Source organism: Sciurus vulgaris (assembly GCF_902686455.1).
Source record: "Sciurus vulgaris genome assembly, chromosome: 1".
NCBI classification, from domain to species: domain Eukaryota; kingdom Metazoa; phylum Chordata; class Mammalia; order Rodentia; family Sciuridae; genus Sciurus; species Sciurus vulgaris.
This window is the reverse complement of record NC_136461.1, coordinates 97828653-97854123: the sequence shown is the minus strand read 5'-3', so window position 1 is coordinate 97854123 and position 25471 is coordinate 97828653. Positions and strand designations below refer to the sequence as shown.

Below are 25471 nucleotides of genomic sequence, written 5' to 3'. Positions count from 1 at the left end.
AAAGGCTGAGCAGTGGTACAGCACTTGCCTAGCATGTGTGAAACCCTGGATTCAATCAGCAAAAATAACAAAATGAAAAACCATGAATATTCATCGTGGTAGTATTTTTAATAATCTCAAACTACAAACAAACCAAACCAAATGTTCAACAATCAAGATAAATGATCAACAAAGGGAATATTTCTCAGAAAAAATAAGGAATGAACTGGGTGTGATGGCACATGCCTGTAATCCCAGCAATTTGGGAGGCTGAGGCAGGAGGTCCTAAATTCGAGGCCAGCCTCAGCAATTTAGCAAAAACCCTAAGCAATGCAGTGAGACCTTGTCTTAAAAAATAAAAAGGGCTGGATGCAGCTCAGTGGTAAAGGACCCTAGGTTCAAGCTCCAGTACAAAAAAAAAAAAAAACAAAAAAACAAAAAAACAGGCATGATGGCTGCACGCCTGTAATCCCAGTGGCTTGGGAGACTGAGGCAGGAGAATCTCAAGTTCAAAATCAGCCTCAGCAAAAGCAAGACAATATGCAACTCAGTGAGACCCTATCTCTAAATGAAATACAAAATAGGACTGGGATGTTGCTCAGTGGTTAAGCACCCCTGAGTTCAATCCTTGTTACCCACCTCCCCCAAAAAAGAAAAAGGAATGCACTATTATGTACACAAGCACATGAATGAATCTCAAAATAATTATACTGAATGAAAGGAGCCAACCTTCCCCCCCCCCCGCAAAAAAAGGAAAAGACTACAGATGGCTTGATCTACTTACATACATTTCTTCCAGAAAATGCAAACTACTCAAAAACAGAAAGCAAATCAATGGTTTCCTGGAAACGGAAAAGGGTGAAAGAAGGGATTGCAAAAAATACAAGAGGAAACTCTTAAGAATGGAGGATATGATCATTATCTCAATTGTGGTATTGGTTTCAAGAGTATATACATATGTCAAAACATGTTGGCATTATGCATTAAATACGTGTGATTTATTGTACGTCAGTTATACCTAAATAATGTTGTTTTTAAAAAAATCAGACTAACTTCAAAACTCTCATCTCCTTCTACTAAGCCATTCCACCTTCTGAGTTGACTACTATAAATTCCAGGCATTTTAACTTGGGCAAATACATATTGAGCACGTATTGCATTCCAAGAACTATTCTGAACACTGGAATATGAACACGAACAAATCAGAATCCTACACTCAATGGAGCATAAACTTTAATAGAGGAAGACCAAACTAAGCAGTTGCAGTAATAAAATTTATCAGGTGTTGCTAAGTGTCATGAAGAAAAATAGAGAGGAGAGACAGGAGAGAATATTGAGGGATAGAGTGCTAATTTATATACATCAGCAAGGAAGATCTCTCTGATCTTCCTTGATCATAGGCCCTAAGGAAGGGAGGGACAGAGTCCTTTGGAAAATCTAGGAAAGGAGTATGATAGGTAGAGGGAAGGCGAGGGGCAAAGGCCAGGAGGAAGGAGAGGGCTGGGTTAGAGCAGGAGAGTATTCACCACCCCAGCTGCAGGGAAAATTGATGACCGACAATGTCTCTCTCTGACTTGCCCTTGACTGATGAGAGTGTCCTTGCTCAAAGTCACACCCCTCAGGGGCAGTCACATCCTGTACCTAATGGATGTAGGAATACCAGTGCTCCTTGCCTGAATTCAGGGCAACTCTGGAAGAGAGATCTGGATGATGCACCATGGTACCGACTAGGGCTGAGATGAGGGGTAATGGGAGAAACACACTTAGAATACAAGATTTAAGGAAGCACTCACTCTCCATTCACAGGAGCCGAGTTTCAGAGGTGGGGAGCTCAAATCTCTCAAGTGGGTCATTGGGAGTGATGGTAAACAGGGCCACTTCTGTATTCACAGCCACCCTTTGTTCCAGGGCCTGTTTGGGAGACAGCACAACATAATGCTTATTGACTTACAGTATATCCTCTGACGTGAAGGATGGAACCCTAGACTCATTGTATTCTCTCCAATTGCTACCTTTGCTGCACCTTCAACAGGTCACTGTTGAGGTTATGGTCGTGAATTTAAAGAGATGCCAGTCTGCACGATTGTCCTTTCTCTAGTCATGTTCATTTGTGTGCAGGCACAGAGTAGACTAAAAGCTGTATTTAAGTTGGATGGGGATATTATTAGACAAGTGTGCTAGAGAGAGAATGCAATGAGGGTTGAGAGTATTTACAAGGAAGTCACTTATAATAGTGGACAGTGGAAACCAAACTAAGCAAGGACTACGTGTGGCTTGTAAATGGAGGCCGAGGGGGCTGTAGTGGAGAGCGACCGGGACAATAGACTGGAGGACCCAAAGAATTGTTGGTCAGGATATTGTTAAGCAGGAAAAATAGGAGTTAATGATAAAAGGATGTTTAAAATGGAAAATATGGAGAAGTTTCAGTTATTGATAATGGCCAGTTCTATGATGATACCCTAGGAATTGGCAGCTGAGGTTTGGTGGAGGAAAAAATACCACTGGAGGTCAGAGGATCAAGAAATTGAGACATTTGGGCATGGTGTCGCACGCCTGTAATCTAGCTTGGGAGGCTGGAAGGTTTGAAGGCAGCCTCAGCAACTTAGTGAGCTTATAAGCAACCTAGTTAGACCCTGTCTCAAAATAAAAAATAAAGAGGACGGGGGATGTGACTCAGGTTGAGTGCTCCTGGGTTCAATTCCTGATACCAGAAAACAATTTTTTTGAGAGACCCGAGTGTTGGAAAGATTTAAATCTTTAAAAATTATGGCAGCTGGGTGCAGTGGCACATGCCTGTATTCTTAGCAGTTTGGGAGGCTGAGGCAGGAGGATCACTGTTTGAGGACAGTCTCAGCAACTCAGCAAGACCTGGTTTCAAAGTGAAAATAACCAGGGATGTGGTTCAGGCCCTAGTATTTCCCTTCCACACCAAATGGCAGAGGGACCGGAGGTGTAGCTCAGTGATTACCTTCTTGAGTGCTTACCTTGCATGCTAGAGGCCCTGAATTTGATTCCCAGTACTGGGGGCTGGGGGTTTAGAAATACAGGAAGAATATGGAGTAGGACTGATTGTCCAAGAAAAAAATAGGAAAGTAAAGATTTTTAGTGACCCTGATTCATATTTTAATCTTCCATCATACCCCTGCATCTCTTTTCTGCTGTGGCAGACCATTTCTACCAAGGAAAAGGAATTGTATCTATATATTTTTTGACTTGTTAAATCAAATCAAGTGAATGATACTGGTGCTGAAGATAGATAAAATTTTAGTATCAGAGCCAGGCATGGTGGTACATGCTTATAATTATAGTGACTTGGGAGGCTGAGGCAGGAGGATCACAAGTAGGAAGCCAGCCTTGTCAACATAGTGAAAGCCTGTCTCAAAAAAAAAAAAAAAAAAAAAAAAAATTCAACCTCAGGAAAATATCAGAAAGAATCTCACCGATTAGATATTCCTGATGATTATAATAAAGAAATTAGATTTTGGCTTCTAGTTCCAAGGAAGAGAAACTCAGGTCATCTGAAAGAAAACAAATAGCAAGAATATTTTCTGACCAGACTGGAAAAACAAAACTAGAAAACCATCAGGAAGCCAGGCAGCTTCAAGTCAGGGTACAATGACTTAAGCGTTGTGGTATCTCTTTCACATGGTCACCCTTAAACCGCAACTATGCAAATCTGGTTGAGGCTTCTAAGGACTGGTCAATTCTTATTTATTCTTAATCAGAATTGAAGGGAAGGGGCTTGGATTATAGCTCAGTGATAGAACACTTGCCTAGCACGGGTGAAGCACTGCGTTCCATCCTCAGCACCATATTAAATAAATGATTTCTTAAAAAAAAATTGGAGGGAACATACCGATTCTCTTATATAATTCTCGGCAAACTTATGGGTTGATCCCTTTGTATTAGACTAAATCAGAGGTCACAATCCAGCTCTCATTATTGGTATCATCTTAATACCAATCATCTTAATAATATAATTCAGGGTCCAATCAGTATTCAGAAAACACAATGATTTCAACAAGGAACATTTGACACAATGAATTCTTAATCAGTAACGGATTTATTACTAAGAGTAAAGAGAACTCTGGAGAGAGTGCAGCTGTGGCCTTCCATTTGTTGAGATACTGAAGGCTAAAACTAGATATGACACTTCCCACTGAAGTGCTGCTTTAGACTCACTGGGAAGTTACTTGTGGGAGCATCAGCAGGGCTTGCTGGGAAGCTGGCAGAGCAACCTGTAGATTTGCTAGGACTCCCCGTACTTACTTCAATGAAATGCCACTGAAATTTGCTGGATGAGTACCACTGGGTGTCATACTGGCCACTACACAATGCTGATGCAAGAAAACCATGGAACCAGAGCTCCTGCCTTTTGCAGCATTCCTCAGGTATCCTCTGCCAATAAACCTACCATTATGCCAGCTAGCAAAAAAGAAATATTTAAAAGGCTCAGTTCCAGAATCACAAAGCAGGGTATCCATTTGTTTGGTGAAGCAAATAAAAATTGATAGCTCAGTGGTAGAGTGCTTGTCCAACATCTGAGGCCCTTGGTTCAATCCCCAGTACTAAGGAAAATAAAAAATAAAACAGTAACACTTGTGCACAAACCAGTGACTGTCCTGCACAAGGTGTGGCATAACTCAATTCCCAGGACTTGGATCAGATATGGAATACTTCTTTCAGAAAAAAAAAAAAAAAAAAAAAAAAGTTCACCAAACCCATATCTGGACTAATTGGGTAAGTTCAGCACTTCAGAAATATCTTCTATTAGTAGTTGAAAATTCAGGATACTGGTGACTTCAAGCATTGTTTTCATTTAGTTATATTTCAGATAGTAGGGGTCAGAGCTGATGCAATTTGTGTTTGCGGGGTAGAAATGACTAATTCCAATGATCCAAGAAATAAATAATTCGGCTTTAGAATGACCAGGTCTGCCAAGTGCAGCAGCAAATATCTGTAATCCCAGTGGCTCAGGAAGCTGAGGCAGGATTCCAAGTTCAAAGCCAGCCTCAGCAATTTAGTAAGGCCCTAAGCAACTTAGCAAGACAGTCTTCAAGTAAAAAATCAAGGGTTGGGGATGTAGTAACTCAGTGTAAAGCACCCCTGGGTTCAAACCCCAGTACTGGGGGTAAAAAAAAAAAAAAAAAAAAAAAAAAATAAGAACCAAGGAATCAACTTGAAGATTGGTAAAATTTAGAGGTAACTGCAGATAAGGAACTTTATGTGAGAATTGCCTTGCAATACATACATACATACACCTATAGGTGTGTGTCCCAATCTTTGAGACAAAATCTCATAGCCTGTATGCCATATAAAATGCTTTTAACTAACTTTTACAATAGGCTGAATATATTTTCCCTGTGCACTATAGTTATGGTTACTTACTAGAAATTGCCAGGAGTGGAGGTGCATGCCTGTATTCTCAGTACTCACGAGGAGGCAGGAGGATCACAAATTCAAGGCTAGCCTGGGAAATTTAGGAAGACCATCCCAGAAAATAAAAAGCTGGGGATATGGCTTAGTAGAAGAGGCTTTGCCTCTTCTAAGACACTAGGTTCAAACCCCTAGTACCAACCCCCACTCATATGATGTGACTACAGATGCTCTGAGAAATGAAGCAGATTTTAAGTTAACTATGATGCTAACATTTTTTCAGTAGATCGTATTCATACTGTCATGTTCCTTACAATAACAAATGTTGCTAGACAATGATCCTAAAGTGAAAAATGTCATTTTGGAAGTATTTACAAAGCTCTGTTGCATCTTTTAGGATGGAATGCCAAGAGGAGAAATTGCAGAAAGTGACTATCAGGTAGCATTTCCTTCCTTCCCCATAAAATCAGCTCCAATTAAGAGGTCCTGGAATTGGAGCCGTTATAGCTCAGTGGTAAAGTGCTGGCCTAGCAAGCAAGACCCTGTGTTTGATCCCGAGCAACACATACACAAATCATTGCCTTATGACAAAGAAACTAAACCAGACTTAAATGGTTATAAGTAACATTAAAATGGACATTATATTAAAATTTTAAGATTGATAATATTCTAGCCTGTATATAGGGTTTAATTGCAAATAGAACATTAAAAAAGGTGCCAAGATTAATGTACAGAAATGTGAAATCATTTCAGTAAAACTGATGGAGGCTTCTAGTTATATTAAGCTCCATAAAATCCTTTCAAGCTTTCTCATGTTGCAAGAAATGGTCCAGATCCCTGTCACTTGTCTTCCCAGTCTTAGGAAGACACTCTCCATATAAAACATGCACATGTACCAGAGTTACATCTCGTCAATTTTGAGACAGGGTTTCTTTGTATTGCCAAAACTGGCCTTGAACTTGAGCTCCTCCTGCCTCTGCTCCCAATGTAGCTGGGGTTACATGTGTGCCAGCAAGCTTAGATAGGGAAGCCTCTTCCTAGTGGACTTGTTTGTTCTATTTAACACTATTGAAAGGTGACTTCTGAGCAACCTTCAGTTAGCCAATATAATCAGTGGATTTTAACAAATGTTGGCATGTGTACAGAAAGATCACCAAACTGTCAGGAACAGGAACACTATTAGTCCTAACACTGATGAAACCTATCACTTTGGGCCTCTATTTTCTGTTCTAAGGAGAACTAGAGGGCTATCTTATAAAAATTTCTTTTAAGTTCAGATTCTGAACTGATACTTAGAATCCAAATGAAATTATCTCAATAAGCGCCCTTTATGTGGAACAAATTAATCAAGAGATCATCCCAGTGACACATAACATCCAGAGAGGGAACTGCCATTATTAATAATGAGGATCACTAGATCACATGTCTAATCCCCCTCTTGAGTTTAAAATCCACTTGTTGCCTGGGCACTGATACTCCTCTGCAAAGTATAACTCTACTGACATTTTATCAATTTCCACAACAAAAATACCTTTTAAAAATGTTAATAAATGGGGGAAAAGCCAACACCCAGGAAAAGGATTTAATCCAGTATTTATTCCACTCATGATGTTCTTTGTAATCAGAATACAAGTCATAAGAACAATCTATCAAATAATTTGCTGATAGTCTTAAATAATGCAGCACAGCATTACTTTTAATACTTCTCAGTTCTAGATTGTTTAAAAACTCAAATAGCAATCTTCATTATTGATAAAAAAAGTTTTAAATTTTAAAAAAAGGACACTATATCAAGCTGTTTCATAATTTAAGTATTTTTCCATTTATAAAAATGCTTTGGAAGCTTGAGGCTTGAATCTGTTTCTCTACTCATCTGCCCCACCCTCTCCCAATTACAAGTTAGTATAGGGTTGCTGCAAGAATGCTAGGCTTTAGACATTAATTTTTTTCTTTAATATAGTACTTTAAAAATCTGAGAAAGAATTCAAGGAAAAAAGATTACATGTCATGTATTTTTTTCAAATAAAAAAGGAAAACTAAATGAATAAATTTTAGGCATACTAACAGTGTCCCTTTGAGGTAGAATGCTAAAAGGACTTTTGATCAAATCACAGCCTAATTTAAACCTCTGCATCAGAAACTAACCTCTCATAAATTCTCTCTAGAGTTAACTGTGGAGAATAATTAAGTATAACATATTAACAAGTCTTCCAAGATAATGTACAGTGGACAAGAATGTTAATCCTACAACTGCTGCCTTCATGTACATTGAAAGCACACAATTCTCCTATAGATATCCAAGATCCATTCCCAAAGTCTTTAGCATCCTATTACGAAAAGCACAGCCATGCTAACTTCAGTACACAAACCATAATCCCACACCTACAAAACAAAAATAGAATTAGTGGCAGTTTATTGCCTTATACAAATTTAACCAACATGGCAACCATGCCAAAGGAATTAAAACATTTTCAGGACATATGTACAGACTGTACATTTTAAAAACAAACAATAAAAATGCAAGAACAATCTTGTGCATCATGTATCAAACTCAACAATTGGGTGAAAACATCAATGCAATAAATGGGATTACAAAGGCACTTCCCTACACAAAAGAAGAAATGAAAATGCAGCCTACAGGGAGGTTGAAGAGTGCGTAACTACTGCACAATCTCAACTCGGAAAAAAAAGCAGATTTAATCAAACATTTATAGGATTCAATGTGATCCACTTTTACAAAATTTTTCACACAGTCTCATCTTTTTTATGTTGTTTTTCTTGGCTCTCTTGTTCTACGCTTTGGCTCCTCTGGCGATCATGTTTGTCTGACTGGTCCTTACTATCACCATGATCCCGTTTGTGGGAACGTTCTTTGCTTCTGCTACGTTTTCTAGATTTTTCTTTGCTGGGGCTATGTTCCCGTTTTTTTGATTTTTCAACACTTTCAGTTCTTCCTTGACTGCCACTTCTACTTCGTTTGTTTGATTTTTCTTTACTTTCATTTTTATGTTTACTTGATTTCTCTTTGCTTCTGCTTCTACTTCTTTTCCCTGCATTTCTACTTCTACTTCTACTTCTGTGTTTTCTTTCTCTGCTTCTACTTCTACTGTGTTTTTTCTCTTTCTTGGACTCTTTTTTGTCATCTCTATGCCGCCTATCATCTTTGTCTTCTTTATGCTTCTTCTCTTCTACCTCACCCCTACTTCTCTGTTCCTTGGACCGTTCTCTTGATCTTTCCCTCTCTTTTTCTCGGTCATTCCCTCTTTCTTTATCATAGTCTCGATCTCGTCTTCTACCCCTCTCATTTTCTTTCTCTCTTTCCCTATCCCTGTCCCTTCTATCCCCTTTCCTATCACGACTTCGACTGCGACTTCTGTGTCTTTCCCTACTCCTGCTACGCCTGCGATCTAACCCCCGATCAATACTTCGGGATCTTCGCCTTTCTTTTTCTCTTTCTTTGGCTTCACGCTCTAGTCGTTGGCGCTCTTTCTCTCTTTCTAATTCTCTGTCAAAACTAGAAGACCCATGGCCCTCACGATGATGACTTCTACTTCTTGATCTTCTTGGGGACCTCCGTGGACTCAGTGATCTCCTTGGAGATCTAAGAAATGGAGAAGGAAATTCCAATGAATAAAACATATTATAAGGACTGAGAATGTAATTCAATGGAACAGCACTCTATAGCACAGTCAAGATCCTAGTTTTAATTCGAAAGACTGCATAAAAACAAAATAAAACAAAACTCTGGGTGCAGTGATGTATATCTACAACAATCCCAGCTAATTGGGAAGCTAAGGTAGGAAAATCACAAGTTCAAGCCAGTCTTGGCAACTTAGACCATCTCAAAATACAAAGAGCTGGGGATGTAGTTTAGTAGTAGAGCATCCCTGGATTCAATCCCTAGTAATAATGAATAAGTTAACAATTTGTTATGTTTACCTTGAGCGTCTGCGTTCAACATGTCTGTCTATTTCCTCGGCACCTTCCTTTCCATCTTTCTTGATTTTTCTAGGTCGAGTTTTAATCTGTTGATCAATATTCTTCTGAACTGGAACTGGAATTCTTGGAAACAGGGTAGAAAACCACTCCAGTTTTGTGAGAAAAGATCGCAGCATTTCTCCAATTGTCATTACACAGCCTCCACCAGCCTTCACATCTAGGTCCTATGAAACATAAAAGATACCCTAATGGTCAAAAAAAAAAAAAAAGTATCTCAACACAAACATGAATACTAAAAAAACACATTACCATCTTTGGAATCAAGTACGAAAAATTCTAACAGAAAACTTTCAATTTTGTATCCTAACCTGGTAATGAATGACATTGAGAAGTATTTGGGCTTAGTGTATACATGCAGGTGAGAACAAATCCTGCAGCCTCATGGGCATAAAGGGACCTGATCTCACTCAGGTAACAATAATATGAAAAAGCACCTTACACTACTAAACTATGTGGAACAAAGGACTTAAATTTATATTCCACATACCTACTAAACATATATTTCTGTGGATACATTTGCACACATCATACCTAGCACTGTAACCTAGCTATATATGAACTATGTCAGACAATTTCTGTCTAAAGGTTATCTTTTAACAGCTGTAATATAAAATGAAGCCCTAATAAAACTGGAAGCAATAGCAAACCAACTGCCATGAAGCAGTGAGGTTTCTAATTTAGTTATGTAGAAAATAAATAAATGAACAAATAATTGGAAACGCATAATCCATGATGACCATTGTCTCTGAAAAGGGTCATTACCGCATGAAGGCCTTCTTGCTATGCCCTCTCACAGCTCAGGACATGTTAGTCAGCTATTGTCAGTCCCAAACCTATAGTGCAAGCACACAAGGAAAGTGAGATTTGTTATCTAAACAGGAAAACAAGAGCTAAAGGTAAAACTGCTTGCACTCACACACATTTAAGTGTTCAGTTATACAGTATTTCCAAATATAATCGCTGCAGATATCTAAGGAAGAAAACATAAGTTAGCTTAAACAGAGGACCTCAGGTGTGTAAGCACAATAAAAACAGATTAAACAGAAGCATTCTAAAAACAAACCTAATACAATCAAAAAGAGGGACATGCTTTTTTACAGACAGAAGGGAGAAGTATTTTGGTCTTAAAAAAAAAAAGCTCTTACAGGACTGGGGTTGTGGCTCAGTGGTAGAACTCTTGCCTAGCAAGTGTGGGGCACTGGGTTTGATCCTTAGCACTACATAAAAATAAATAAATAAATGAAGGTATTGTGTCCATCTACAATTTAAAAAAAAAAAAAAAAAAAAAAAAAAAAAAAAAAAAGATTGTGATTGTTTCCCTAAAACACTTTTTGTGCCTTCTGATTATCAAGCAGCTCAGCAAACAGGTTAAAAAAAAAAGTAGAGAAAAATTAAAATTCTTTATGTCTAAATGAGTGTTACTTTTTTGGGGGGTGAATGTAGTAACGAACAAAAATATTTCCATTGGAACCATCCTTTAATTTGACAAATTCTTTTAAACTTTTTAAATAGGACTATTGATTGAGAATCTACTTTATGAACCTCAAAATACATAGTATAGGGAGAAGAGATATATGGGATAATACTTGGGTACATTTTGATATCCTGGACTTTAATATGTAAGCAAATTAATACAAGTAGGATTTAAATCTGACTCAGTCAAGTTTTCTAAAGTAACTTGTAAACATGCTAACAGGCTCAAGATGGCAAAATGGATTTAGAATTTTTAAAAATCTAGAATAATTTAAAGAAAAGTATTGTTTTATTTTAGGTGTGTGGTGTGCTAGAAGCCAAAAAGCTAGATTTAACAGGGCATGGTGATAGCAAATGCCTGTTTTAAGATGCCGAAGAAGGAAAATGGGCAATCTGAGGCCAGCCTGGGAAACATAGCAAGATCCCATCTCGAAAAGGAAAAATCCACAATTAAAAGTACTTGTTTTGTCACCTTTAAAAAACCATCTAAAATCTCGGGCTATTTAAGTCAAGCCTAGCTCTACAATTCTGTATTTCTATGCAAGTGGGAATATTTGTATTTGGAAGAGGTTAGAGTGAAGAACCAAAAGTTCCACAAGAAAAAAAGATTACATTTGGTATTCTGTGTACAATCCTTTTATCACCTCAATCTGGAGCATAGCCCACCTTAAAAAGTCACTATCAACTGTACAAGTTAGGATCAATACAATACACAGAAACTAATTAGGAAAATAAGTCATAAAAACACATTTAAGTAATTTAAAACAAAACTAAAACTTACTAAATTGAACATAAGATATATAAAATCCACCAAGTCTTAGTAAAAGGACATTAATTCTGAAAGTAAAATAACTACAGAAAATTCTCAAAGACATTAAACCTCTAATAAAAGATATTAAGAATAAGAGTAATTAGAAAAAACTAATTATTACCCTTGCTGACATACCTCTTCATCATCAAGGAAGGATTCAAACCAGTCCCATAGATCTGTAGGGGGCTGTGTATACCTAGAATTACAAGTAAGATTTATTAAGCTTATGTGAGTCAGGCAAGGTGGTATATGGTATAATCCCAGTGATTCAGGAGGTTAGGCAGGAGGACTATAAACAAAGCCAGCCTCAATGACTTAGCAAGACACAACTAAGCAAAACCCGGTCTTAAATGAAAAATAAAAAGGGGTAGGGCTACATCAGTGATAAAACACCCCTGGGTTCAATCCCCTGTACCCAAAAAACAAACAAAAAACAGCAACAAAAAAACTTATGTGAACTACAATGAAATATTTATTAAAAACACTGATAAATGCATGCTCACCTTATATACATAAATCCAAGGGCTCTGATATATGGAGAGTCTGTGTGTGTTATAAGACCCATCACTTGTTTGCGAGTTAATTTTAGAGTAAATAATTTGTATAACAGGCAAAAAGCTGTAGAAACAATTCCTCCTGTTCCAACACCTCGAACCTTTGGGGAAAACAGTTAAGAAAAAAGTAAAATAATTAACAGATGACTAGCACCCACTAACTAATCCTGTTAGGATTGATAACAAGACATAATTCAGAACTAAGAATGGGATATTAACATTAACACTTTTGTAGCCCAGTTCACTGGACTTTTTTTTTTTTTTTTTACATATTTTAAGAGTCACCAACAAATTGTCACTTGAATGTAGTTTTCCAATAAACTTAATTATCAGACACAGAAAAACTGAAAAATGCACGTACTTCTACTTACCCCTCCGCACATCCCTGTCTGGCCAGCTGTTTTCCTGCTTCCTTTTTCCCAAGGTTCAACATGTGTGACCTGAAAATAGAAAAGAGAAACATAACAAACATTCATATCCTGAATTTTTAAAAATTCTGAGTAAGCCCAAGTCCATAACAGAACAGCTCTTCCAAAAATACTGTTTACTCACATTAAGTGTGTAAATTATCTTTGGAAAAACTTCTTAGACAGTTAAAGAATACCAATAAAACTACTAGGCTTCAACAAAACCTCACTGTATTTGCAGAGCAGAAATCCCATTAAACTAGCTTTACGCACAGCTAATATCTGCATTATGTGGGAGTCATGAAATGTCTAGAGTTTTCATAAATTTGTAAAATATATTAGATATTATTCAGTCTTTTAATTACAAATTGCTTAAAATCTCATTGTAAAATGAAATTTGAAAAAAATCTTTAAAATACCCTCAATATTGCTATTTTGTGATTTAAAAATCTGTATTAGTGAATAAAATAAAATGCAAAATAATGAAACTTTCATTTGCACTTTTTTTCACCAGAATCAGATTTATTCCTGATTAAAGACAAAACCACAAAAGCCACACTTACACAGAAATCATTCTTATAATTCATTTTCAGCCTAATTATGTCAATCAATCCATTTTCCCCCCCAGAATATAAACTGTATCAGAAATGGTGTGTGAACAGTCATTAATATACACTAAGTATAATCAAACATGATACAATATCATCTTTGCTAAAAGGACCACCCTACAAAAACAGCTTTATCAAGAAGAATATTAACTCTGAAACAGAGGTCAATAAGTCTTTTGGAAAGATCTTACTTTTTGTTAAAAACCAAAAAACAAAACAAAAAAACCTCTTTCATTCTGTTATGTATTTCTAAACACACATTTCCACACACACGGTATTATTTTATACTGCTTTTCAGAGACGTTAGACAGAAAAACCTGCACTAAAATATAAGTACTACACTGCTTTGCTCAACTCCTGGGGTGCTTAACTCTTTCCTTTTCCCAGCTTGCTGTGTTAATGGTGTTTCAATTCCTTAAAGACTAGTCAAGGGATAGAAGCAAAACAAAGTACTCCAAAACAAAAAAATAAAAAAGGGCTGGGGATGTGGCTATGTAGTTAAGTGGTTCAATTCCTGGCACCAAAAATAAATAAATAAATAAATAGATAAATAAATAAGTAATTAAAGTACAAAATTAGAAGCCTACATAGTTCAATGATTATTTGACAAAAAAATATATGAATAACAAAATCTGGGACTTTAGTTTTAAAACTTAATTTAAAAATAATTCCTGGTAGATCATTAGTTGTTTCAAAACACAACATTTGAAACTTAAAATAAGTTTTCCCCCTACTATATTAACATTTGCCTAGATTTTAAAACAGAACCTGCCACAAATGGAGCAGGAATCCAATTTACAGCTGTTCAAAGTTTACTGCATAGAATATCGGGTTAAATATTATTTGACATTGCATCCATGTTGAAAAGGTCTTACCTTTTAAAAGCTAGTTAAAAAAAAAAAAACTAGTTCACAATATCACAATGACACCTACTAAAGACTGTTTTAAGAGAATAAGAAATTTACTTCTGTAATTTATGTGCCCAGAGTTGAACTGTATTCCTCAAGATGTTGTCTACAAAAAGCAACTAATATCTCAAAATCTTTCAGTAACCTAAACAATTAATTGGGGGGAAAGGTAGCAAAACAAATAGAGAAATATCCTTTTGTTAACATCTCCACATGTGTTCAGATGACAGAAAATAGGTGGTCTGTCTCAAAGTTTACAGACAAGAGGCTGTAAATGCTCTAGCTAAAATGTCTATAAAAAGCTGAGGCTATTATTAATATTGTTTAAAATAAAAATACATGTTTGGAGGCCTGGAAGGTATTTTTAAAACTACATAATTGCAGGGAAGTGGAGAAAGTCTATCTACTGATGAAGACCAAAACCAATGGCCCAAAAAAAAAAAAAAAAAAAAAAAAACTAATTAGTTGTTCATTTAACCAGGGAAATGCATTTATGGCGATTGAGCATGATTAATAGTGCATACCTCTACCTGCGACCCTGGGCTGCTCCGAGCCTCGCTGCAAGACTGAGTCAATCCTGCTAACGAAACAAGAACTGAGACAAGAGTGCAGTGAGGAGGCGCCAGGTGAGCTCCCCAGCACAGCCAAGCCAGCACCGACCCTGCCGCAGAAGCCCAGGGCCCAGATAATTCTAAATATGCCCAATGCACAGGTGGCTGAGACCGCTTACTCCTGACTTCCTGCTGGGAAAATTTCCAGGCCTTCTGTACACATCTTGCACTGGCACTTCTCCACCCTCATCCCTCCCACCCCACCCGACACACACGCACTGACCATGTCCCTGTCTGGATTGGACAGTACCAACAACACGAGGCCCACATTGAAGTCACTACATGCCCTGGCCCGGTTGAGCGAGAGAAGCACCAAGTTGGCGCCTAGTAGATCCACGTCAAAAGGAACAAATTTAAAGCTGTGAACTGGAAAGGCTTCTGTTACTCATTTCTCCTTTCCCCTATCCCTCTTGCCCAACATCCCCCAGGGGTAGGCAAGAGGTTGGGGAAAGAGAAAGATCGAAAGTGGCGGGCTCTCCTGGCTCTAAAATCTGAAAAGGAAACGAGAGGGCGGCCCCAGCCCGACCCCTCCCTGACAGGCTACAGGCCACAGCTCCCCTTCCTCCCAACCTTCCCCCACCCACAAATCCTGAGATCTCGGGGGCCGCCTCCGCCAGTTTCCTCCATACCTCTTCCGAACTTACCCCCAAGCCCAAGGCCTAGAGGCTTCGTACCTTAAAGTAGATCTCGTCCACCACCTCGTGGTAGGTCTTGAGCTCGTAGAGCTGCACTTTGAAGTAAGGCGACGACAAGATGTTGGTCAGGATCATGGGGTTGAGGTTCATGGTCTTCTCGTTGCCCCACAGAGGCAGCACATTGCCCTGCTTGCCCGAGACCGCCGGCTTGGTGGCGCCGGCGCCACCGCCGCACTGCTGCTGCTGCTGGGCCGCGGCTGCGGCTGCCTGGTGCTGCGGCTGCGAGTTGCCTGTCAGCGCGGGGCTGTTGTTAGCCATGTTGCGACGGAAGGAAGGAGGGAGGGAGAAGGGAGGGGGGAGGGGGCCAAGCTCGATCTCGCTCTTCGGGACAACGGTCCGGGACCCTACTCCATGGAATGCCGTCAGAAGAGGGGGCCGCCTCGCTGTGCCCCAGTCAGGCGAGGGAAGGCAACCCGGACCCCGAAAATGGACCCCGGGACGAGACAGACGCCGAGACGCGGGCTGCGAGAACTCCAGGAAGAAGGCAAGCCGGCGGCCAGGGAGCGCGATCTCTTCCGCCAACTGCCCCTGGGAACAAGATGGCGGGCTCGGCGGATGTGACGTCATACGCTCAGCGTTCCAAGGTAAGCCAGCGGCCAATCAGAAACACTTGGGTGGGCTAGCTATTCCTCTTCCTGGTTCCGCGCGTTCTTTGGGTGCTGGGCTCGTTGAGGTGGCCTCCTTTGCCCGACTGTTAAGATTTCCCGGGAGAATTTGGGGACGTGGGGTAGGACGTTTTAGGCCCGATCTGCGGGTTTTAGTTTGGGCTGGGGAACCTGGTTTCTTCTCGCGAGAGTCGGGCAGGAAAGAAAGGATTCGCATAGCCGCTATGGGCTCCCTCGAAGTATCCGAGGTCTCCTCCGAGTTCACGGTTTTAAGGACCCTACATCCCCATGTATTTCCGATAAAAAGGGTTTCTGTTCTTTGCTGGGCTGTAGTGAATGACCTGAGGTCTTAATGTGTGAGCCTGAATGTTCATCTGTAAGACTGCGGTAACATTTTGCTGGGCTGTTGTGACCATTAAAGGAACTACTTAATATGCTTGTAGCTACCAGTAGAATGTTTGAGGCATCTGGCTCAGTCCATTGCTTTCTTCTCCAGACCTTTTAATTTTAACGGATGCCCTGTGCTAGACATAGCGGTGATACCGGTCTTGGAGATGAGGATCGGGTCCTCGAAATGAGCCCTCATCTTTCTGACCCCATCATTTAGTCTACGCTGACTACCTGTCCTTTGCCCTGTTTCAGGGGCAGGGAGTGAGGTAGAAGAGGTGAAAAAAGGGTGTAAAAATGATCAGTTTCAGCCCTTAAAAGGCACTGATAACAGAAGACTCCTGGTGTTTGAGAGCTAAGAGGAAGTTACAGAATAATACCTTTGGGTCTTATTTTTACCGATAAAAAAGAATGAATAGACCCTTTTCAAGTTACATTTATTACCTCTCCCACTTATATGCTTTCGAGTATACAGATATGTGTTGTGGAATATATATATTTACCTCAAACAGTATGTTTTATTAAGAACTTAGAGGTGTGGCTGGGATTGTAGCTCAGAGGTAGAGCACTAGCTTACCTTGTGTGAGGCACTGGCTTCGATCCTCAGCATCACATATGAAAAAATAAAGGTCCATCGACAACTATAACAAATATTTTTAAAAAATAAGAAATTAAGAAGAATGAAAATGATAAAAAAAAAAATCCACATGGATATTTGAGGGACACTGATCAAATTTATTTCTTGGGTATTCCCAACGTTGTGGGGGTGGTAAGGAGAATTTAACTCTACAGATTGTGAATTTTTTTTTTTTTAGTTTGCAAAAAAAGAAAAATGAGAAGGCTACAAAGAGCACTGATGGTTTTATAAATGGCAGAGAACAGCCTGAATATATACAGAAGCAGGAAAGATCAGACTTACAGGTGGCAAATAGTCCAACTGACATCAGCTGAGAGGTATATTTATAGGGGAGTAATGACTTTGAAGTGTCTGGAATGCTAAGATGAAATATTAGGAATTCATGACATTTAAATTTAAGGGTTATTTCATGTCTCCAATAAAACAGAACAGTTGGGATTGGTATATGCTTTAGGAACAATCAGGCTCGCAGTGTAGCTCAATGATATAGTTTGTGCTTATCGTTTGCAAAGTCCTGGATTCAATCCCAACACCTCCTCAAATGTCATTATTGAACAGGGACTGGGGCTACAGCCCAGCGCTAGTGCGCTTGTCTAGCATGCAAGAGACCCTGGATTTAATTCCCAGCCTTGAAAAAAAAAATTCATATACATGATTATATCCATGACCTCAAAATCTAATTTTAAGATACTAATATTGCCAGTATTTTCTGGCTTCAATCATATTTTCACAGATTGTCAGAATAATTCAAAAAATGCATCATCATCCTTCTCAAAAGCCTTGAATGACTTACTGTGGAATCCTAATTGCCAAAACCCAGTGACCCTTATTTGTTGTTTGTGTAATGGGGTTGGAGCCCAGGGCCTCAAACATGCTAGGCAAGTACTCTACCACTGAGCTATGTCCCCAACCCTTTTCATTTTATTTTGAGCAGGGTCTTGGTAAGTTGCTTAGGCTGACCTCAAACTTTTGATCTTGCTTCAGCCTCTAGAGTACCTTGGACAACAGGTGTGTGCTACTTCTACTTCTGTGTTTCCTTTCTCTGCTTCTACTGTGTTTTTTTCTCTTTCTTGGACTCTTTTTTGTCATCTCTATGCCGCCTATCATCTTTGTCTTCTTTATGCTTCTTCTCTTCTACCTCACCCCTACTTCTCTGTTCCTTGGACCGTTCTCTTGATCTTTCCCTCTCTTTTTCTCGGTCACTCCCTCTTTCTTTATCATAGTCTCGATCTCATCTTCTACCCCTCTCATTTTCTTTCTCTCTTTCCCTATCCCTGTCCCTTCTATCCCCTTTCCTATCACGACTTCGACTGCGACTTCTGTGTCTTTCCCTACTCCTGCTACGCCTGCGATCTAACCCCCGATCAATACTTCGGGATCTTCGCCTTTCTTTTTCTCTTTTTGGCTTCACGCTCTAGTCGTTGGCGCTCTTTCTCTCTTTCTAATTCTCTGTCAAAACTAGAAGACCCATGGCCCTCACGATGATGACTTCTACTTCTTGATCTTCTTAGCGTTTACTAGAAATTTTTGACTTGGGAAATTTCAAAGTGGCAATCTTAAATTTCAACAACATATACACAGGAGGAACAAGGCATAGGAGCACACTGTCTCAAAAAAAAATTAAGGTTGTGGGTGTGGCTTAGTTATAGAGAACGTACCATGGGTTCAATCTCCAGTATCACAAAAAGTAAATTAAAACTTTTTTAAAAAGTGAAAAGGGCACGGCATGTATCTCAGTGTTAGTTCTTGCCTAGTATGCATGAGACCCTGGGTTCAATCCCCAGTACCAATAAATAAATAAAATTTCTTGCCATTAGAGCACTTGCCTAGTATGTGTGAGGCACTGGGCTCCATCCCTAGCACTACAAAAACATAAAAATGAAAAAAAAAAAAAAAAGTCTGTTTAAATAGTGTGTATATGCCACTACTTGGGAGGATAGGTGAGAGGATCATTTGGGCTCACAAGTTCCAAACTAGACTGGGCAACACTACAAGACCCACATCTCAAAAATAAAAGTCCCTCAAGTAGCATATAAGAAACATTACATATAATTTGCACTTGCCTAGCATTTTTGAGACCCTGAATTTGATCCCCAGCACTGTAAAAAATAAATAAATACAATAAATAAAATCAATCTGCCTAAGATCAGTGGTATAATACTAGCTCTCTGTTCCTGCCTTCTCTTCCACAATAGATCTCCCACTGTGCAAAAGAAAGGTATACATCTTACCATGCAATTTTTTGTTGTTTTGTTTTTCATACTGGGGTTTAACCTAGGGGCAACTTTCCACTGAGCTACATCCCTAGCCCTTTTTTTAAAAAATATTTTTATTATTTCTTGATAAACCTTTATTTATATGTGGTGCTGAAGATTGAATCCAATGCCTCACACATGCTAGGCAAGAGCTCTACCACTGAGCCTCGACCTCAGTCCCCCAGCCCTTTTTGAGACAGGGTCTTACTAAGTTGCTTAGGCCCTTGCTAAATTGCCAAGACTGGCCTTGAACTTGTGATCCTCCTGTCTCATGCCTGCTGAACCCTGGGATTACAGGCATGTGCCACTATGCTGGCAAAATGCCATTTCCTAAGTGTTGGCATTGGTGTTCAGAAAGTGAATGACTGAAGACTAGCCAGAATTTTCTCTTTTGAACTGGGGGTATAGCTCAAGTGATAAGAGCATATTCTTTGCTTGGCCCTTGGTTTGATTCCCCAGCATCCAAAAAATATTTTTGTTTTGTTTTTTAAAATGAATGTGTAGGGGTTGGGCACAATGGCCTATGCCTATAATCCCAGCATCTTGAAGGCTGAAGCAGGAGGAATGCAAGTTCAAGACCAGTCTGGAGCTGGACATGGTGGCACATGACTGTAATCCTAGAGGCTTGGGAGGCTGAGGCAGGAAGATTGGAAGTTCAGAGCCAGCTTCAGCAACATAGTGAGGCCCAAAGCAACTTAGCAAGACCTGGTCTCAAAATAAAAAGGGTTGATTATATGGCTCAGTGGTTAAGAGCCACTGGGTTCAATCCCTGGTATTAAATAAAAAAAAAAAAAAAAAGCTGGGGGATGTAACTCAGTGGAAAAGTGCACCTGTGTTTAATCCAGTACCACCCTCCCCAAAATAGAGCAAAAAGAAAAGGGTTTATTTACTGAAATGGAAATAATGTTTAGAGGCATGTGATGCAGCTGCTTCCAGAAGAGGAACTGGCTTTGTATCTTCCGTGTTGTGGGCTTTTATGGCCTGCCTTGCATCCTATGAATTATTTATCCAGGGCAGTTTTTGTGTTTTCCTGCCATAGATTAGTGTGCCTGCACCAATTTTGTCATGTTGGATATTTTTACAACATATCCTATCCATTTTCTTCAGATTGTTAAGAGCTATCCAACGACAAGAAGGCGATCCCTCTAACAGCCAGTTGGGTGCCATCCAGGGGCAGAGCTTGAATTTCCTTTCCCCACGTCTTGGACTGCTTATCTAGCTGCCTACTCTAACATTACCCCCTCAAAGAGTTGGAACTCTGAAACCCTACAGCTTTGAGGTGTTACATCACCACTTGGACTGCTTCCTGCTGGATAGGCAACGATTTCTGGGTCCGGATCCTTGCTAACTGTCAAGGGGTTTGGATAGAGAGTTTTAAGACTCCTAGCTTTAGCCAAAGAGGAGGCACTTGATGGCAGGTGAGCTCTGAGAAGTCTTTGTCCCACTTGATCTAATAGGGATTTGATGGCAGCGGGGCCTCAGGCACGATAGGTTGATAGTACACAGTAAGTAAAAGGACATCTGGAGGTTGGTGGCTTAGTGTTCCTGCAGCAGTCAGAGCCAGGTATGAGTCATGGTACCATATGTGTTACCCCTGGAGGTTCCTTGGTCCTTTGTCTTCCCAAAAGATTTCAGTCAGGATACAATTATAAAAAGTGTGAAGGGGCTGGGTGTGGTGGCACATGCCTGTAATCCCAGCAATTTGGGAGTCTAAGGCAGGGAGATTGAAAATTCAAAGCTAGCCTCAGCAATTTAGCAAGACCCTGTCTCAAAATAAAATAATAAAAAGGTCTGGGGCCCCTGAGTTCAATTGCTAGTATCAAAAAAGAAACAAAAAAATGAAAAAGCACAAAGGGTTTATTCAGTGAAATGGAAATGCTCTGAGAAATGTGGAGCAGGCCGCCTCTGAAAGAGGAAGAAACAACCTTTGCCGAATACCTTCAAAATTGTGGAGTAGACAGATACACACAAATACATACATACATCTCTTGCCATGTTATACCTTGGGCCACGCTGGGACTCTGTCAGCATGAATAACACTACCAGAAGCTGAACCAGTGGGCCCATTTAATCCTGATGCAGCCAAGAGGGGTCTCACAAAGCCTGTGCCATTCTGTGTGATCTTTCAGCCTGCAAAACTGTGAGTTAAATAAATTTTCCTTACAAAAAAAAAAAAAAGGAGCAAGTATTATTTTCAAATGTCAATATTTGTAATGCATAGCAAAGTACATCCTTTACAACTACTTAAACTTTTTTGTTTGAGATGGGGTCTAGATATATTGCATAAACTAGTCTCTAACTTCTATCCTCTAGCCAGGCTTGGTGGCTCACGCCTGTAATCCCAGCAATTTGGGAGGCTGAGGCAGAAAGATGGCAAGTTTAAATCTAGCCTCAGCATTTAGCAAGGTCCTAAGTAACTTAGCGAGACCCTGTCTCGAAATAAAAAATACAAATGACTGGGGATGTGGCTCAGTGGTTAAGTGTCCCCTGGCTCAATTCCCTGGTCCCCCCCCAAAAATTAACTAGCCTATTTAAAAATGGGCTAAACAAGTGGGCGGGATTTGGAGGTTATCTTGTGGGAACCTAGGACAAAGACCAAATGTGCTCTTTATATATATATATATATACACTTTTTTTTTTTTTTTTTTTTTTTTTGCAGTGCTGGGGATTGAACCCAGGGCCTTGTGCTTGCAAGGCAAGCACTCTACCAGCTGAGCTATATCCCCAGCCACTTTATTTATATTTTGTGGTACTGGGGATTAAATCCAGGAACACTATAGCACTGAACTACACCCCAGCCCTTTTTATTTTTTATTTTGGGATAAGATCTTATGAAATTGCTGAGGCTGGCCTTAAACTTGTGATCCTCCTTTTTCAGAGTCCCTAGTCACTGGGATTATAGGCATGTACTACACCTGGTGGTCCTCTGAAGATTTACTGGAATAAACTGACAAAGATAGATTAATTGGAGAAAAGACACACAGGAAGCAATAACATAGTGTCATGATCCACTAACTGAGTATAATTCACAAGCTTATACACTCCGTTTTTTTTTTTTTTAATAGAGGAGGGGCAAAATGGGGAATGTAGCCAATTTCGAGGGGTTGTAATGTTTGCCTTCTTTTTTTCCCCGAGACAGGAGTCTCACATTGTTGCCTAGGTTGATCTTTAACTCCTGGGTTCAAGTGATCCTCCTGCCTCAGCCTCCCAAATAGTTGGTATTACAGTTGATACCACTGACCCTGGCTAAAATGATTGTTTGGAGTTTGCATGAGCCAATGGCACAGACATGATCTTATAGTGAGATAGATACTGGAATTTCAGGTGGGGTTGGAAGATAGTTGTTTTTCTGTTTTGCAGGGTTTTTTTCCCCCCTCAGCGCTGGGGATGGAACTACCCACTGAGCCCCAAGCCACATCCCATTTTAATGCAAACCCAGGCCTCTTATCATTTTCCCCACACATGCTGGAGAATTGGTTGTTTTAAAAAATGCACTTTTGCCAGGCAGGGTGACACACCGCTATAATCTCAGTGGATCAGGAGGCTTGACAGTTCAAAGCCAGCTTTAGCAACCTAGTAAGATCCTGTCTCAAAATAGAAAATAAAAAGGGCTGCGGATGTGGCTCAGTTGTTGAGCACACTTGGGTTTACTCCCAGTACCAAAAAATAAATAAGTAAAAATAATAAATACACTTTTAATTGGGTACAGTGGCAGACAACTGTAATCCCAGCAGGTCTAGCAGGAGGATCAAGGCCAGCATCAGCAACTCAGTGAGACCCTGTCTCAAAATTTTAAAAGGGCTGGAGATGTAGCTCAGTGGTAGAGCACCCCTGGGTTCAATGTATAGTATCACAACAAGCAAACAAAAAAGTTTGTTTTTGCTGAAAAGTTAAGCCATGTCTGTTAACTTCAACTTCCACTTGAAGTTAAAAATCATAACTCAGGAGTTGAAGGTGCATCTCAGCAACAGAGCAAGTGCTTAGTATGTGTGAAGCCCTGGATTTAATCCCCAACATCCCCACAAAAAAAAAAAAAAAAAAGTTACTCATATAAATAGAGAATGAACACACAACTATTCAACTTACTTGTAGGAAAAAATAATATGGGGCTGTGGTTGTAGCTCAGTGGTAGAGCCCTTGCCTAGCATGTGTGAGGTACTGGGTTCGAGCCTCAGCATCACATAAAAATAAAGAAAATGAAGGTATTGTGTCCATCTACAACTGAAAAATTTTTTTAAAAAAGTAGTATGATAAAGCTAATTCAGAGGGGAATTTGAACCTAGGCGTGGTGGCATACTCTTGTAATACCAGATATTCAGGAGTCAGAGGCAGGAGGATGGAAAGTACAGGTCAGCTTAGATGACTCAGCAAAACCCTGTCTCAAAATAACAAGTGCTAGAGCACTTGCCTCGCTTGTGTGAGACCCTCAGATTAATGCCCATTACTCCCCAGGCCCCTGACACACACATACACACGCATAAATAGTGTGTACCTGTCAAAGGAAGAAAATCTTAGTCCCTAGCAGCTCCAACCAGAGCATGATGAGAGCCAGAATGATCTGGGGTTTACAGCCCAGTTCTGCTGCTTCTGGAACTTATTATGATCCTGAGTAATTAAATTCGTTTCTCATCTGTAAAATGTAATTAATCAGCTTGCATATTTGTATGAAGATTAAATGAGTGATATGGGAAATGTATTGTTTAGCAAAAGTTAGTTACAATGAAGTACTAATTGTTGTTTCGTTACTATTTAATTCAATTAACTGTTATCTGACTCTTAACTCTTCCTATGGCTTTTGAGGCCAGAGACATAAAGGCATAGTTTTCTTCCTTTTTTTTTTTTTTTTTTTTCTCTTGTGGTGCTGGGTTTAATCTGAACACATTTTAGGCAAGTGCTACACCACTGAGCCACACGCCCAGGTAGAAATCATGCCATTTTGTAGTTTTGAAGACCCTCTTTACATTTTTGTAATTTTCCAAATGATAGTCATCTTCCCACCTCTATCCCCTAAAAAAATTTTAGGTCCCACAACCATTTTTTTTTTTTTTTTTCTGGTACTGGGAATTGAACTACTCAGGGGTGTTTTACTACTGAGCAACATCCCCAACCCTTTAAATTTTTTATTTTGAGACAGGGTGTCGTTAAGTTGCATAGAGCCTTGTTAAGTTGTTAAGACCGCTTTGAACTTGCCATCTGCCTGCCTTAGCCTCCCAAGTCACTGGGGTTACAGGTGTGCACCACCACTCAGACCCTGCCTCTCAATATGTTTTTAAAAAGACAAATTATATAAAGTCATCCCAGTCCTACACTGACATAATAGCCCGAATAGCATATTATTCATAGGACTGAGTCTTATTTGCACAAGACTCCTCCTTTGATAGCAAAAAGATTGCCTTGATCAGAGACTAGAGAGCTCAATGGTCTCAAGGTCTGTGAAGTCAAGTTCCAGATAAGAATCGCCTGATATAGGCAAGGGTGAACAAAGTTGCCTTTAGGCCCTTGGCATTTTATTTAATCTTATTATAAATTTTCATCCTCGTGGGTTTTGCTTAGACACTCATGAGTAAGACATAGGCAATAGGGATTTAAAAATGTGATCTGTCAGTCTTTGGCTAATAGGTGGTGTTGGTGTGGGACTCTCTGGAAACTGCCCCTTAACTACAATAAAATATGGGAAACAAAGAAGGAAATTGTCACTCTCCTAAGAGCACCCTTGAGGGTGCTTCCTCCCTTCTTCTTTTCTAATAAGTTTTGCTAGACTTTTATTATGCCTCGTGTCTTGCTTGGAATCTTCTCTGTCACAAGAGCTGAGAACATAAACCACCAGGAACAATCCCAAGACGCTTGCAGTGAGGAATAAGCTAGGCTCAATCCATTAGATACTTGCATATGAGAATTAGATTCAGAAGTGAGCAATGCTTGAAGGTGGCCCCATATCCAGAAATTAAATCATAGTTGTGGAGATGGTAGAGCTTCAAACATTCAAATAGGAGGATCAGAAGGGCCAGGATGTGAGGGTGATCTGGCCACATCTGTCACTTCATTGACCACCAAGGTTTACTCAGCTGATCTGGCTGTGTTGGTGGGTGTCCCCTTCCTCCCTCACTAATCCATGTATATCTTTCCGGAAGCTGTGCACTTACTGAAAAAAGACAACCTTCCTTAA

The 25471-nt window shown here is 39.7% G+C and overlaps 2 protein-coding genes and 1 pseudogene across 7 annotated transcripts in view; 1 reads left to right on the top strand and 2 right to left on the bottom strand.

Moving 5' to 3' along the window:
* Positions 1-7751: 7751 nt before the first annotated feature.
* On the bottom strand, positions 7752-15985 carry PRPF38B (pre-mRNA processing factor 38B). 5 transcript variants are annotated; one of them, XM_079132835.1, is made up of 7 exons: positions 15401-15486; positions 14640-14692; positions 12564-12632; positions 12142-12293; positions 11774-11834; positions 9295-9518; positions 7752-8956 (listed from the first exon to the last, which is right to left on the bottom strand). In XM_079132835.1, the coding sequence occupies exons 3-7, from the start codon at positions 12573-12575 to the stop codon at positions 8101-8103; spliced, it is 1305 nt and encodes a 434-aa protein (XP_078988961.1). In that variant the 5' UTR covers positions 12576-12632; positions 14640-14692; positions 15401-15486; the 3' UTR covers positions 7752-8100. The 5 variants fall into 5 exon arrangements, with proteins under 5 accessions (XP_078988961.1, XP_078988960.1, XP_078988962.1 ...); XM_079132834.1 differs by lacking the exon at positions 14640-14692 and having other exon boundaries at positions 15401-15985; XM_079132836.1 differs by lacking the exon at positions 15401-15486 and having other exon boundaries at positions 12554-12632; positions 14640-14655.
* Positions 15879-25471, top strand: part of HENMT1 (HEN methyltransferase 1) — a 37981-nt gene continuing 28388 nt past the window's right edge. Inside the window, exon 1 of the mRNA XM_079133103.1 lies at positions 15879-16005. The gene's annotated coding sequence lies outside the window, so the exon portion shown is untranslated. The remainder of the gene's footprint in view (positions 16006-25471) is intronic.
* LOC306664934 lies at positions 18038-21372 on the bottom strand (annotated as a pseudogene). The gene is made up of 2 exons: positions 21308-21372; positions 18038-18553 (listed from the first exon to the last, which is right to left on the bottom strand). The product of its transcript is annotated as an uncharacterized misc_RNA (transcript).

What these genes read in the sequence shown, in the direction of transcription:
- PRPF38B (XM_079132834.1), bottom strand. Translation starts at nt 15,679, where the DNA reads ATGGCTAACAACAGCCCCGCGCTGACAGGCAACTCGCAGCCGCAGCAC. An exon ending in CCTTCCTTGATGATGAAGAG is followed by an intron (nt 9,519 to 11,773) that starts GTATGTCAGCAA and finishes TATGTTTCATAG; the next exon opens with GACCTAGATGTGAAGGCTGG. An exon ending in GTTGAACGCAGACGCTCAAG is followed by an intron (nt 8,957 to 9,294) that starts GTAAACATAACA and finishes TCCATTTCTTAG; the next exon opens with ATCTCCAAGGAGATCACTGA.